Source organism: Sapajus apella, unplaced genomic scaffold, assembly GCF_009761245.1.
Source record: "Sapajus apella isolate SASKATOON/1434 unplaced genomic scaffold, GSC_monkey_1.0 scaffold97, whole genome shotgun sequence".
Lineage (NCBI taxonomy): Eukaryota > Metazoa > Chordata > Mammalia > Primates > Cebidae > Sapajus > Sapajus apella.
The window spans coordinates 6,831,082-6,846,859 of NW_022437037.1; the positions used below are offsets into that span (position 1 = coordinate 6,831,082).

A 15,778-nucleotide genomic window follows, 5' to 3' on the forward strand; every position below is an offset into this window, starting at 1 on the left:
GCGAGTATTGGGGAGGTGGGGGCTGGCGGGGAGGCATAGTAAAAACTGTTTCTAGGCTGGGCATGGCGGCTCACGCCTGTTATCCCAGCACTTTGGGAGGCCGAGGCGGGCAGATCACAAGGTCAGGAGTTCGAGACCAGCCTAGCCAACATGGTGAAACCCCGTCTCTACTAAAAATACAAAAATTAGCCTGGCATGGTGGCAGGTGTTTGTAATCCCAGCTACTCGGGAGGCTGAGGCAGGCGAATTGCTTGAACCTGGGAGGTGGAGGTTGCAGTGAGCTGAGGCCATGCCATTGCACTCCAGCCTGGGTGACAGAGCAAGATTCCGTCTCAAAAAAAAAATATATATGTATATATATATATATATATATATATATTTCCAGTGGCAAATATCTTTGCATTTGGGTCACTGAAACCATCCCGGCCATGCTAGGGAGGAGGCACCCCGTCCCTCCACCATGTTCAGATGAACTACAAATAAGAAGCAGCTTCTCCACGTCTCTTTGGCGGTTCCTGACAGCATCCAGTCCGCAGTGATGATGGAGGAGCAGGGCAGTTCCCAGGGATTGATGACCCTGCCCCCGGGGTGACAACAGGCTGAGGGATGACCTGGTCATCACTCACCCTGTGTGGGAGCCCCACACCCTGCCCTTCACTGCTGCCTGCAGGCCTGAATGCTTAAAAATCAAACCACTGAGATCTGTTCTCATCTCCCGAGGAGCTTCCTCCTGCAGAGAGCAGGTAACCGGGAGCTTGCCTGCATCTGCCTTCCTAGGCTGCTTGGTGGGATGGGCCCATCTCCAGTGGGAGGGATCTGAGAGCATATGCAGATAGAGGCACACCATGGCCCTGTTTTTACCCGCTTTGGAAAAAAAGGAGGATTTACCATTCATATCTCACATACGGGGAAACTGAGCCCCAAAGCAATCTGGGCCTCATTCCAAGTTAACCAGCCAGCCAGGCCAGTGATAGAGCGCCCCCTGGGAACCCAAGAGCCCTGCCTCCCTGGCCAGAGTCCTTAGCTATGTGACCTTGGGCAAGTTACTTAACATCTCCAACTTGGGGCTTCGCTACTAGCAGTGAAGTCACAGGGCTTTGGCGAAGATTCAGCGAATAACGCACACAGACTGCTTTGCATGGAGTCTGGCATAAAAAAGGTGCTCAATAAATATATTATTATTATTGTTATTACAGCAGATGACAGTCTTTAATTCTGCATCCTCTGCCTGTTTAGTCAGAGATTCTAAATATTATTCAGCAGTCTAACTCCCTCTCCAGTTTTCAGGACAGCTGAGGGCAGGTAAGGGTTAAGGTGGAGGTGAAGGGTGGCAGCAGGGCGGGGCACTGAGGTGCCTTGTCTTGCTCCATTCCCAACACCCTCTGTGACCTTGGGCTGGTCTCTCTCTGCCTCTGTCTCTGTCCTCAGGCCCTTTGTTCTTGATGCATCCAAATGACAGTGCTGGCTGCTCAAGACTGCAGCGAGCCCATCCCAGGAGGCCAGGAGTGTCCGAAAACCACATGTGCTCCTGGAAGATGTGGAAACTCTCCCCGAAGCCCTGGGAGGCAGCCTGGCAGGAAACCTCCCGTGGGTCGGAGAGCCCAGGGCTGCCCGATGCCATGTTGCCAACTGAGCAGCCTCTGCCCTGCCCGGGGCTGTGGCTACGGGAGACCTCCCACACCTCCCTCCCATGCTTGCCTGGGAGGGAGGCAGAGAACCCCTCAGGCAGGCCCCTCCTGCCCCCCTACTCTGCACTCTCTGCAGAGCTGGCTTGGCTTCGTCAAAAGCAGGGCCCATCAGGGTGGAGGCGGCGATGTGTCAGCTGGTATTCAGGCTCTGGTTGTGCCTTAGATTGCTCCCCCTCCCCATCTCCCCAAATCCACCCACCCACCCCGGTACCCACTGCTTGGGGCCTTCTGGGTGGCAGCACTTCACGGGGAGAGACCGAGGAGCAGCCCTGAGCCCTTGGCTGTGGGGGGTGGGGGAACTGACTCCACTTGGCCCCCTCCCTCGTGCCGATGGGGCAGCCCCCACACCCATGGGCGCTGGCACCCCGGCAGGCCCCCGGGTTTTGGAAAAGGAAGCTGCAGCCCGGCTGCGCCTGACCGGAGCCGGCTGAGGATGCGCTCTGGGCGGAGGGACCCGCTGGCCCCCGGGCCGGGAGGCGATGTTTAGGCAGCGACCCCCCAGAGGCTGCCGGGGCCACCCTGGCCGCGGGCCTGCTGGGACGCCCCTGCTCGCCGCGCCCCTCCCCGGGCCGTGGCACGTCCCCCGAGCAGCACAGTATTTCCTTCCTGCACCTTTAAGAAGACCGTTGCTCCGTGGTGGGATGGTGTGTTAAAGCCACACAGAGGAAGTTACGCAGCCCGGATCAGACCGAGAGATAAAAGCCCCGATGGTGATCGTGAGTGATGGCAAGAGGATTTAGCCTCGGCATTAACTTGGAGCGGAGTGCAGGGGGGCCGTGAAGCGCCCGCCATCTGGCCCGCGCCGCGCCGGGGGGATGCCCCAGCTCCCCGACGAGCCGCCGCGAAGCCCACCCGGGCCGGGGGCTGCCGGGCGCCCGAGCGCGGGTCCTCCCCGGGCCGCCCAGGGGGGCCAAAAAGTTTGCACTTGTTAGCGGCGACCTCCCGCTCGGCCCGGGCGGGCGATGCGGGCGGCGCGAGCGGCCCCCTCCCCCGGCCCGCGTCTCCGGGACGGCAGCGGGCGGCCCCCCCGGCGGCCGGAGGGCTCCCCGGCCCCGATCTGACGGCGGCGGCGGCGGCGGCCACAGCGGCGGGAGCGGCGCGGGGAAGGAGCAGCGGCTCGCAGCCCTCGGCCCGGGCCCCCACCCAGCGCCAGCCGGAGGCGGGAGGCGCAGCGCCGGAGGGTGGCGGTCCTCGGCCCTCCCGGGTCTCCGCGCTGGGAAGCCGCTCCGAGCCGGGGTAAGGCGGGCAGGGAGAGCCCGGGAGGCGGGCGGGCGCGGGGGAGAGGCTTCAGCTTGGCCGGGCTGGTTTCATTTTTAAAGGGCTTCGGCGACCATGCAGGCTTGCCCGGGCCCAGGAGCCACTTACAGCCGCCCGGCAGAGGCTCGGATGAAAAAGTTGTTTGGTGGCGGCTGCTACGAGCCTGGAGTCGCCCCAGAGGGGTGTGTGAGGGTGCGTTCGTAGCAGCATCTTAAAGGGGTAGCTTGTCTTTCTGGCCGGCTTCCCCCGGGTCCTTTCCGTCGCGCGCGCGCGTGTGTGTCTGTGTGTGTGTGTGTGTGTGTGTGTGTGTGTGTGTGTGTGTGGCGGGGAGGGTTGTCACAAGGATGCTCAGATGTGTTTAGGAAAAGGAAACTAACCCTGCTCCCGCGCCTCTCCCCCACCCCAATCCCACCGCCACCGCGGAGAGCCACCCCCATCCCGTGCTTTCCCATCTCTCTACAAACTGGGAGCCTGTGAGTTGCACAGAGAAACTCCTGGCCAGCCGGGCCTCGGCTGGAAACTTCTCCCGGCGCCGGGAGGCGGTCGGAGGTGAGGGGGCGCAGGCACCGGCTCGGGGCCAGCGTAGAGTCGAACCTGGAGCTGAGCGGCGCGCAGGTGGGGGTAGTAGAGGCGGCGGGAAGGCGGGAGGAGAGGACCGCGGGTTCGCGGGGTCCGCCCGCTCCAGAGTAAGTTGGGCGACTGGGCTAGGGGCGGCGGCGGCTGTGCCGGGGCAAACGATCCAGCCAGTTTCCGGGCGCTTTGCTCTGGGTCTTTTAATTAAGGGAGGCGGTGCCGAAAAAGTGGGCACCTCCGTTCCGGCCCGGCCTTTATTACAGGCTTAATCATTAATTGCTCCCGTGGCTTGCACGCAACTTTGGGAAGACAAAAAGCGGCGGCGGGGTTGCTGGGTCGTCTGTGTGCCGGGCACAGCGCTCGCAGCTGGCTCGAAGCGCAGATTCGACCCCGGCCCCGGCCTCGACCCCGCCCGCCGCCCGCCGGGACCCACCCCGGGGCCTACTGCTCGCGCCCCGCCTCCCGCGCCCAACTTTCTGGGGCTCCCGAGGGCCGGGACCCAGGGCCCGGGGAAAGGACCCGCTTCGGAGCAGGGGGAAACCCGGGCCGCTGGAACTCAGACACCCGCCGAGGCTGCGGTGAGCGCGAGGCGCCCGCTGGACCCCGCTTGGGGCAAAGGACGGGAAGGTGACCTCGCGGAGCAAGCTCCCTTTCCCTCCCCGCACCCCCTACCCTCCCCCGAAGGCAGATTTCACCCCCTCCGCCCTTCTGCAGAGGACAGAGAGGGAACCTTGAGGTGGGCTGGGTTCCCCCCAACCCCAGGCCCCAGAAGCCCCCAGCGCCCTCCCTCCGGTGCCCCCAGGGGCCCTGCGCCCGGCAAGTTTCCCACACGGCGAGGGCGCAGCCGGCGACTCTGAGAGGAACCTGCTGGCGAGCCCAGCCAGCTCGGGAGGCGCTAATTCAATAAGACAGAGAGATCTGAGTTCAGAAATCCTGATAAAATCTAATTTTCGGGTTTTAATACCCTGACTATCAGCCCCCCTCGGTTCCTGAGGACTCTTAAAAGAAAATAAAGCGCATTGATTCTATTTGTTTCTGGGAGCTGCAGTTTCTTAATAATATCAGGTGAAGATAAATTTTCCACGGAGAAAACGATCCGCCGGGATGCAGCCTCTTACTCTGAAAATTTCCCTGCCGACTCCTCACTCTCTGCGCTCCTCCTCGTTATCCCGGGGAGTCCTGCGTCTCTCCCCCCTTCTCTTTTTTCTTTCTGGCAGAACTCGCCTGTAATATTCGTGCACTGAGCTCATAATTCCCCCTGCGATGCCAGCAACGCCCAATTGATTGACTAGTTGTAAACACATTTTTCCCCTGGCAGATTTTGTTGTTGGTGTTTTTTTTTTTTTTAATTTTCCAGGGAATGCGTGGCATTTAAGCCAATAGAACTGCAATTAATAGATTTGCGAGTTGCGCCCGGCGCGCTGCTCGCCCCAGCCTCCCGGCCTCCGGGCCTCGCTGCCTCCCCGCCCCTGGCGGCGTCCAGCGCCTTGCAAGCCCCAAGCAGCCGCAGGTCCTGCAGCTGAAGGAAGGCGGCAGCTGCGTCCTCCTTGCAAGCCGCAGCCCGGCGTCCTGGTTGTCCCAGCAGCCAGGAGCGCCCTACCTGTTAGTGAACAGCTGGGAGTGACTGCTGGAAGGATTAATTAGGAACGTGCTGTGCTCTGGGCAGAGGCATCCAAACCTTTGCCGGCCGCGCTATTTTATTTTTACTACATTTTCTCAGGTTGCAAAAATAGACACCGGGCACGTTCTTTCTGAGAGTTTTCTAGCAAGGAGCGCCTTCAAGGCCGGGCAGGCTCTACAACAGGTTCCTCTTTAACCAGCCAGAGGTGAGACCGGGAAAATGGTCCTGGCTGGGTTCTCATTCATCTCCATCAGGAGCCTTTCATCAAGAGGGAGGGGCAGGGGTCGCCCTAACGCAGATGGATGAGTCCCGTGCCTGGAGCCCTGGGGCCCTGGCTGGGGGCTGCTCGAGCCTGAGGTGCTCAGGGCAGCAAGTGTCCGCCGCTTCGGTTTGTCATTTTTGGCAGGAGCGTTTTTGTGTCTGGTTGGAGAATGGAGTTTCACAGAAACACAGTTAACTCTTCAGGGGTCTTGCATGCACAGGAGCTGAAGAGGATGTCAGGGGAGAGCCAGGCCAGGTCGGACATGCAGGACGGTTTGGGAGGTCAAATGCAATCATCGCAGGCATAATAACCAGAATCATTAATCGTGCTGGGGCTTCTGCTGTAACTTACTGCAGTAACCTTTGCCCTGTTGGCCAGTATTTTTGGCCAGAATCCCATGCTGGCTGGACTTGGGTTTTCTGGGTGACAGATTCAGTGTCTGGAACATAACACAATACTGGAGTCATGTTATTTCCCAATGTAACATTCATGTGACTGATACCTATTTTGATATGATATATTAGTTATATCTATTTTGATTTTAAATAATGATAGTAACCAGAAGCTTAAAATAGCACAGCAATGATCCTAATAGTGACCTGTTTACAGACATGCCTTCTAAGAATGATTGCAAAATGCTGGCCTCGATCAGAAAAATCAGATCTCAGAAAACATTGTCACCTCTTTGTCAGTCTTCAATATCCCTAGTTTATTACAGTTAAAAAAATTAAATTAGCCATTTCAGATTGTGCCTATGATTGGAGAGCGATTTATCCGTGCCTGGCTCTTCATGGTTGGCCAGCACGAGGATCGCTCTGTCCGTCTGTACATACAGGTACAGGCTCAGCTGCATCTATACTTATAGCCTCATCTCCGCCTCTAACAACTTTGACATTCTGACTTGTCAGTCATGGTATTTTAAAGCAACCATTAAATCTTGGCTCCTGGGGATGCTTTAGAAAGTCTCTGACCCCCAAGCAGGGGCACTTCTGCTGAACTAACACTCCCATCAATGAGAGAAAAATGCATCACCTTTTAAATAGCATTCCTGATCTCCAAATGTGCAACTCTGATATTAATAAAAATAACCCAGTTTTCTCAGGAGACCTCGCTAATGCAGCCTCATCTTTTGCACATTTTGCCAGAGAGCTTTTGTTCTTATATATCTCTATTCTCCCCATCTTTAATTTGTTGCAGGTGTTGTTGCTCATGAGCTCTCTCTCTCTCTGTCTCTCCTCCCCTCTTACAATGAAAGACAAGCCAGACCCCAGGTACCTGGATGGATTGAGAGCTGAGATCTCAGAAACTTCATAATAAGTTGCCGATGGCTACCAGCCAAGGTCAGCTGGGCCCCATTAGTGCTGGCCCCCACCAAAGCAGAGCCAAATAGCCTTCTCCCCAGTTAACACCTCAGTAGCTTTTTATTCTAGTCCAGTCACACAGTTGTTGCCACCTTAAGCCCATATGAAAGAAATCTCTTTTATTGGTCCGAGAAGCCAAGGCCAGTCCCAAAGAGGGAACATGTTTCCAGCTAACATGTCCGCCTCCTGATTTTATTTTCTGTCTACAACACAGGCCGGAGGGTTGTTTTGCAGTTGTGTTGAGCACCTCACCCACTAAGAGCCCTTTAAAGACCTGGATTGATTGGAAGGACAAAAATTAAAAGCAATCTGACCCGGCCTCATGCAGGATCCCTGCGGATTTGCTCCTTATCCCATTGCCATCCACTGTCACAATTCGAGAGTCTGCCTGATTTGATCAACTTCACCTCCGGGGGAGGTGTGACGCCAAGGTTAGGAGGATGTGAAGTTATGGGCAACTTTCTGATCTGCCCATCAGCAGTCTGAGAAACGCTGGCTCTGAATTTTCCATCTCGTCCTTTTGGAAACAACAAGTTCCTTGCTGTTTGCAAAGCTTCAGTGCTCGGGGCCCTGGGACACCCTGGCCACCCTCGCCTGGTTGATGTGGCATTTCCATGCTGAGCCCGAGAGTCCCGCCTGACCCCATCGCTGCCTCTCCAGGGCGTCTCTGGGCCGCGCAGCCATGCTGCACCTGCTGGCGCTCTTCCTGCACTGCCTCCCGCTGGCCTCTGCGGACTACGACATCTGCAAATCCTGGGTGACCACGGATGAGGGCCCCACCTGGGAGTTCTACGCCTGCCAGCCCAAGGTGATGCGCCTGAAGGACTATGTCAAGGTGAAGGTGGAGCCCTCAGGCATCACGTGCGGAGACCCCCCTGAGAGATTCTGCTCCCATGTAAGTCCTCTTGCTGCTCTTTTGTTTGCTCAGGCAGAGTGGGAGAAGGTCTGGGATAGCTCTTTGGGGTGGACGAGCAGAACAGTCGGACCAAGATGCAAGGCTGACTTTCCTGCCTCTTGAATTAGGACCAGGTCTTTGTCCCACCTTGGAAATGTGTCAAAACAGAGGCTGCCTTGAGGACACTGGGGTCATGTGACATTGTTCTCTGGGGTAGGGGCATTCTCCACTAGCTGGCCACTAGATCAGTTCCCTCGGGAAGCCCATAGTATTCAGCTCCCCAGCCTTGCAGGTAAGCCCCGCCTCCTGTGTAGGAAGTCAGCATTCTGGGCGAGTGAGCGAGACACTGCCTGCAACATGATACTCTAATCTCCCTCTGTTCATCCTTCCTGCGGTGCAACCTCCTAGCCCACTCAATCCAATCCAGCAGACAGCACGGTGAAGCTGGAGCATGCCAAGCTCTGAGCTGGCCCTTTGCACAGGGAGGTTTGACAGAGGCTCAGAGGGAATTCATGAAGGAGGAAGTTGGGGGTCAGGCCAGGATAGACGGTGCAGCTGGGTCCCCTTCCAGTTCCATTCCTACATGCAATGATGATAGCCCCTGGGTAAGTCAGGGGAAGGCAGACGTTCAGGGTTGTCCCTTGAGTCCCTAGTTAGAGAAGGAGGAGTCCTAGAGGCCCGGAGTACTTCAGTACCCAAGTCATGTTAACGGCAACAACAGCAGAGATGCTGTATGCGAGCTGCCTGAGTGTGTGGGCTGAGCCTGATGTCATTGCGAGGAGTCCTCCCCTCGGCTAGCCAGGTGGATTCTGTGTTGTATAAAGCAGGAGCGTCAGGGGTGGGCTCTGGCCCAGGGATGTCTGTGGGTTTCTGTTCTGTCGTCTGCAAAAGGAGCACACGAAAAGCACACACTCCTAGGGTCATTGTGAGGAGCTCGTGGTTGAATTAATGTAGGTAAAGTGTTTGGAATAGGACCTGACATAGAGTAGGTGCACACAGGTGTTAATGGTTGTCATTCCAGTCACACAGGTGGGATAACTGAGGCAGCCCAGGGGTGGCAGGGGACAGGTGATGGCATCTGGCCAAGGTCACACTCCAGGAAGTGGCAAAGCTGTCATTCCAGCTTAGAGTGGCCCCAGTGTCTCTGAGCTAAGCTGCTTCCTGCTGGGACATGCTCTGGAGGCCGTCCCTGGAAGGGCAGGGCAGAGCCGGGTAGGGCAGCCAGGCTATAGGAGCTCACAGGAGGGGCTCGATGGCATCCGCCAGGCAGCTGGTGCCTCTGCATGTCCTCAGGGGAGCCTCTAGGTCTCTGGGTTTATGGTGGGGCTGACCCAGTACCCCCACCTCGGACTCCTGAGGACTCACTCCCTTGGGCTGGCTTTGGTCACATCACCGAGAAAGCAGCTTCTTACTCGGGCTCGTCAGTGGTGATGAGGCTGTCGCTGTGGGTGGCGGCTGGGCCAGGGCCAGCTGGGGAGAAGGGGAGGGAGGGAGGGAAGGAGAAGGTGGCAGGAAGCCAGGAGCTGGGGCTGGATAGTCTCTGGCCATCACTGCCCCGGGGACCACAGGACCGAGTGAGGGGGCTGGGCTCTGGAAGCCAGGAGGAAGGCCAGGCCGGGGCCAGTGCTGAGCCCACCTCTCAGCCGGTGGGAGGGTTCTCCACATTCTCCTGGCCCAGTCAGCCTCTGCCTCTCGTATTAGAGTCTCGACTGTATTTTTTCTCTTAAATATTAATCACTGCCTTAATGTACTTGGGGGAGCAGTTAAATCATAATTCTAGGACCAGCTTTGGGTCGAGGACTTGAGGTGGGGAAATGACCGTCAGAGGCAAGTCCGAGGCCCTCTCCAGGCCAATGCTGGCTAGGATGTCCTTGGCCCGGACCTCTGCCCCACCCCCACCCTTAGACAGAGAACCCAGTGCACTAGGCGGCTGCCCTGGGGAGGTGGTCACCCCTCCCAGTCCCAATACCAATGCCAGCAGAGCCTCATGCCAGGCAGCAGTCCTCAAGCCCTGGGGTCTGGAAGAGCGCTCTCTCCCACCCCCTCCCCTACCCCTCTCCTGGGCAGACAGGTGTGGAAGGCAGAGGAGGAAGAACAACATCTCCACAGTCTCCCACATGGGTGCGTTCTCGGCATCTCGCCACCTGTTTGATGGACTTAAATATTTCATCACGGGCTCCATCCGGCTCTGCTTTGATTACAAACGTGCGGCCGATGAGGATGGGGAGGCCGCCCAGCAGGTGGACGGCAGCCTTTGGAGGCGTGGCTTTGGAAAACTGGTTTTTGGAGGGGTGGCTTTGGAGGGCTGGCTTTTGGAGGGCTGGCTTTGGAGGGTGGTTTTTGGAGGGCTGGCTTTGGAGGGTGGTTTTTGGAGGGGTGGCTTTGGAGGGTGGTTTTTGGAGGGCTGGCTTTTGGAGGGGTGGTTTTTGGAGGGAGTGGTTACTTCCAGACAGATCTGGGTTCAAACCCTGATGCCACAGTTTATTGTGGCTTCCCCTAGGAGGGTCTAGGCAGGTCTCATTTAATCATTTCTAGGATCCTCTGAGGTGGGTCCTATTCTAATCTCATTTTAGGGATTAGAAAGTGTTGCCTAAATCCCACCAAGGTCACTCAGTTGAGAAGACAGGCTGGGAACTGCCCGTGGCCAAGGCCCATGCCCACCCACCAGGCGGCACAGCTTCCCCTCTCTCAACTTCTGACCTCTCTGAGCTTCACTGTCTTCCTCTGCCCAGTAGAAACCATAATGTAGGAGCATCCCGGTGCTGGTGGGACAGTGCAGCCTGGCCGTGCTGCCCTGGTACATGCTGGCACATAGGAGGTACTCAATGCACAGTACTGGTCACTGGCTTGTTACTGTGGTGATTACAGCCTCAGTGACTTTCCTGGCTTCTCTTGTTCCCCCGAGTCCTTTACCTCTCCCCAGTCTTGAGGACGCCACGCCTTGTATTTCTAGTCTCTGCAGCACCTGCAGCCCCAGCAGCTTTTGTTAACCAGCCACCAGGGGGCGCCCTCATGGTGGACAGATGCCCACTGCCTCCTTAGCCTTGCCATCACCCATGAGTCCTCGCTCCCCATGGCCCCTTCTGTGGCAGGTGCTAGGTGTGTCCCAACATCCAGCCTGTGGGAGCACAAGCCCCGCTGCACTCTGAGGGCACAAGAGGGGCCCAGGGGCAGACGGCCTTTTCAGGTGCAGGGTGCAGACCCCCTCTCTCTCTCCCAGGCTTCCTGTCCTTCGGCAAGGCCACCTGAGAACTGAATTGTAAATTCCAGCCTTGCAAGGAAGGGGAGGAAGCTGAAAGACAAGATAAATGAATAAATAAAAACCTATTGGCTCTAAATGCACAATGAGAATTAATAGGGATGAGCTCTCAACCGAGGATTCTTGGGCAAGGACAAAATTGCAATGAGGGCTGTGGGGGAAGAGAGGCGGCCCCCACCCCAATTCCCAGGGCCTGCCCTAGAGGTCAGCCGGGCAAGGCTGCGGGTCAGGGATAAGGCGGGAAGGGCAGCCAGCAAAGGTGTCTCAGCCCTTCGAAGGGCAACTGCTGCTTGCAGGACCCCTTTAAGATGTGGAGAGCATGACTGGCATTGGGAGGTGCCCATAGTGCTCTGCAAGGCAGGTCTCCCTCAGGCCACCTGTGCTGCCCGTGAGAGGAAGGGGAAACCCTTCCTTTGTGCTTTGGAGACAAAAACTAGCCACCTGAGACTCAGGGGAGAGCTGACAGGCAGGAGAGAGAGATGGAGAGAGCCACTGCCCAGGTGGCAGGGTGCTAGGGGAATCCTGCAGCTCCATTCAGAATGGGTACCTGGTGCGGCAGCGCCAGCCTCACCCTGATAGAGGTGCAGGACCCTGGACCCCACCCCACACCAGCTAAGCCAGAATCTGCCTTAACAGGAAGTCTCTGGAGTGCTGGGGTGGGTTGGTCCACGGTGGTGGATGAAGCCTGTCATTGAGGAAGGGGCTGAAGGTCTGTGGGTCCCACGGGGTCTGTGCAGGTTAACGGGAGAGGCATTGCTGAGGGGAGACAGGAGCCGGCAGGAGAGCAGGGTGGGGTCCTGGGAATGAGGAGATGGAGCTGGAAGCAGAGATTCCCAGATGTGGGCCTCACTTGCCAAGGCAGGGGCCTGTGCTTCTGAGCAGCAGCCAGTGGAAGGTTCCAGAGAGAGGCTGTGCTTCCTCCTGATAAGAGCTACAGGCCTGGAATCTGAAGCCCTGAGCTCACATCCCAGTGTTGTCACTTGGGGTCTGGGTGGTCTGGGGTGAGTGATTCCAGTTCTCCAAGCCTCAGTTTCCCTATCTGTAAAAGGAATATGCAGGTGACTGCCTTCCCCACCTCACTGACTTCCTGGGAGAGGAAATGCCTCTCTCATACCAGAAGGTGCTTCGAGGAGACCGTAGGTTCTGTTCTAGTGCAAGACTTCAATGTTATTTTATCCACTCTTGGTAAGCTGGATGTTTCCACACTGACGTGGGTGAACATTGAAATTTCAGCCATGCTGGAGACTCTGGCATACAGAGACACCTTGGCTTTGGTGGACAGGAAAGCCAAGGGCAGGCTGTGAACGTGCATCTTCAAACACGCATCTTAGTTACAAAACCTGCTTTCGCTTCCCTGTGCCTCAGTTTACCCAGCTGCAGAGCAAACGGTTCCATTCCTCTCCCAGGGGATCCAGTGGGCTGATGAATGCAGATGGCAGGCAGATCCTGGAGTCCTCCATCCACTCCCCACTGTGACATTGAACACCACATGCAGAATCAAGGTCACAGACGCCCTGCCTCCTCCCAGACCTTGATGATCATGGAATGTTTCCGTCCAACAGTGCAGAGCTGGCCAGCCCGATGGCTCTGGCCTCCTTCCTGCTCTGTTTCTGGCCCCCAAACCCAGCCTCCCTCCTCTCACCATCACACCCCTCCAGGTGGCACGTGTTTCCAGGTCTGACCTCACGCCAGGCACAGTTGTGATGGAGGGTGAGATGATGACTAGAGAAAACTTAAGTGAAAAACAAGAGAAAACACAGCAGGCATTGAAGACGACACGCAACTAACAAGTGTGGCGCCGGGACCTCATACAATAGGAACTAGAGAAGGAGGAGGGCGCCTCTCCCCACGAGCCCTCCCAGCGCTCCGGCTGTCTCCTTCACCCGAACGCCTGCCACTTCCTTCCTTTGTTTTCAAGGCTTCCACTTCTACCTGGATAACCCTGGCTCCTTTTTCAAGGTTCAGGTTGGACCCCACCTCCTCCTCCAGGAAGCCCTCTCTGACTCCCTTGCCCAGTGGGGTGAGGAGGCCCCCATATGGTCACATCATCCTGCTTACTGACTGGCCTGGTGCCGAAGAGCTCTGGCCCTAGGGATGGAGAGAATCCTGTGCTGTGTGATCTTTGATGTGAGACCTAACCTCTCTGAAACTTAGTTTCTCAAATGGGAGCTATTAATAACGTGCATAGGAGACTGTCATGAGCACAGTGCCAAGCACATAGTAGGTGCTCACTGCGTGCTGGTTGTTGGGACCAATTCTCTCACTCTACATGTCTCCTTTCCCCCTGGACTGTGAGCTCCTCAAAGGCAGGGCTGTCCCGCTATTGTTGCATCCCCAGCACCTCCCTCTGGGCTTGATCAATGCCCAGGAAGCATTTCCTGAATGAATGGATGCAAGGGAGGAAGTATGGTGTGATCCAGGAGGGCTTCTCAGAGAAGGCAGGATCAGGGCTGAGTCTTGAAGGAAAAACTGGAGTTTGGGTGAGGACCGAGGAGACCCTGGCAGCCACTGCTTCCCTCCACTGCAGCCCCTGTTCTGTGGGATATGCAGTTGGATGAAACCGGGAGGTTTGCACAACTCTGTCCTTAAGTCAGATGCAAGTGACTTTGGCGCCTGAGCTGCACCCGCCGTTAAAGCCACTCAGTCTCTTGCAATGCCCGAGGCAGGGCCCAGCCTAGGACAAGAATATTTCCATGAAATGACATCTTGTTGTACAGCGAAGTCTCCCCCCTGGGCAGCAGACAATGAGCAGTCCAAGGCCTGAGGCCCACGGGGTGAGATCCCTGCTTTTGACAACCCTTGAGGGAAGGGGGTGGGGTCCAGACACCCCAAGGAGGACAGGCAGCTGTGGGAAAGGGCCAGAGGGGACATCTTTCCAAAGAATGTCAGAGACTTAGAGACCCTTGACCTTTCTGGTCTGCGTGTCCCCACCTTCCCGGGGCTGTCTGCCTCTGAGTTCCCCAGTCCTGATGTTCAGTCCATTTGTGCTTTTCTCATGTATGGTGTGTATGATAAGAAGCTGCCTCCAATCCCACCTGTGATGAGGCAGGCAGTGGATGGACGGACGGACGGATGGACAGACAGGCAGGCTGCACCACGCTGCAGATGAGAACTTGGGCTTCAGGAGGGGCAGACAGGGCTCATGCGTATCCTGCACTTCTTGGATATAGGACTTGGGAGAAGTCCCTGGTGGCCCTGAGCCTTGGTTTTCTCACCTGAAAGCAGGTGTGGCGCTGGACACAACCTCGAAGGAAGTGTGTACAAATGAGATGAGACCAGGCGTCTGACGCCCTCAGCTGGTGCCAGCACAAAAGGAATGCTCAAAAAAAAGGGCTGGGCACCATGCCTGTAATCCCAGCACTGTAGGTGGCCAAGGTGGATGGATCACCTGAGGTCAGGAGTTCGAGACCAGCCTGGCCAATGTGGTGAAACCTCGTCTCTACTAAAAATATAAAAATTACCCAGGCATGGTGGCAGGCGCCTGTAATTCCAGCTGCTCGGGAGGCTGAGGCAGGAGAATTGCTTGAACCTGGGAGGTGGAGGTTGCAGTGAACCTAGATTGTACCACTGCATTCCAGCCTGCGTGACAGAGTGAGACTCCATCTAAAAAAAAAAAAAAAAAAGGGTTGTTTTTGTATTTTTTTTTTTTAATTCTAGAATTTAACTTGAGGGACAGAAGAAGACCCCACAGGCCGGCCCGCAGCCGGAGGCACAGGCCATGCGCTCAGAGGTGGGCCTTGCAGGATGGGACGTATTAGGAGAGTGAGGGTCTGGGCAGAAGGAATGTGTGTGCAGAGATGCAGGGGAGGGGGCGGGGTGATTGAAGGGGAAAGTATGTGGGTGACAGAAAGGAGACAGTCTGCGCCCCTGCTCACCTCATTCAGCACCCCGTAGGCCTGTTACTGTGCATTTGACCAGTGAATATTCTGAGACTTCTCAAAGCCCACGGAGTGTTGGAGCTGGGATTCAGCCTGCCTGTGTCTGGCTCCTGGCGGCTCGCTAGGGTTAGCAGGGATTAGGCCATGGGCTCTGGAGGAGCGAGAGGGGCAGGAGGGCAGTTGCGGGACAGCGGTGGGAACCAGAGCGTGGAAGCCCTGCGCCGTGGGGCTGGTCCGGAGCTCACCAGGCTGGACCACGTGGGCGCTGAGCCGTGGCCCAGAGTTCCTGTGGCCAGCGCCCGTGCAGGGCTCCTTCCTGAAGGGGCCAGGCGATGGGGAATGGGAGGATCGGCAGGTCATGCAGGAACCGGTTCTGTTCGGCTTTGGTTTGCACGGTCCGATTTGTTGTTCATCAGCAGCAGATTTGCTTAAATATATGAAAATGTGTTTCTAATTCCCCGAGCACACACCAACTGCTGGCGGGGGAGGGGTGGCACACAGGAGCAGAATGAATGCAGAGGGGAGCCAGAGTTCTAGGCCCTGGCTGCTGAGAGACCAAGGATATGCCCCCTAGCCTCAGTTTCCCCAACAGAGCAACAGTGGGGCTTGGCTACATTAACCAGTGCATCCGATGTTCCCTGGTGATTGCCAGGTACATTCTGAGAGTTTAGGGAAATTCAGATTGGTCAGAGACAAAATGAGACAAAGCAGTAGACTCCAGTGCAGAGAGAGGGGTCCCAGAGGTACATGCCGGGTCCAGCATAGCTGTAAGCATTTTTAACAAGATTTAAAAACATTGCATAGGCCGGGCGCGGTGGCTCAAGCCTGTAATCCCAGCACTTTGGGAGGCCGAGGCGGGTGGATCACGAGGTCAAGAGATCGAGACCATCCTGGTCAACACGGTGAAACCCCGTCTCTACTAAAACTACAAAAAATCAGCTGGGCATGGTGGCACGTGCCTGTAATCCCAGCTACTCAGGAGGC

The 15,778-nt window shown here is 56.7% G+C and overlaps 1 protein-coding gene across 7 annotated transcripts in view; it reads left to right on the forward strand.

Moving 5' to 3' along the window:
* Positions 1 to 1,817: 1,817 nt before the first annotated feature.
* Positions 1,818 to 15,778, forward strand: part of NTNG2 (netrin G2) — an 82,419-nt gene continuing 68,458 nt past the window's right edge. For 2 of the 7 annotated variants that reach the window (XM_032257671.1, XM_032257668.1), the window contains exons 1-3: positions 1,830 to 2,924; positions 6,657 to 6,741; positions 6,977 to 7,657. In XM_032257671.1, the coding sequence (XP_032113562.1) occupies positions 7,445 to 7,657 (213 nt within the window). In that variant the 5' untranslated portion in view covers positions 1,830 to 2,924; positions 6,657 to 6,741; positions 6,977 to 7,444. Of the gene's footprint in view, positions 2,925 to 2,961; positions 3,632 to 6,656; positions 6,742 to 6,976; positions 7,658 to 15,778 lie in introns of those variants that run through there. The other 5 variants (XM_032257672.1, XM_032257673.1, XM_032257669.1 and 2 more) reach the window with 5 other exon arrangements.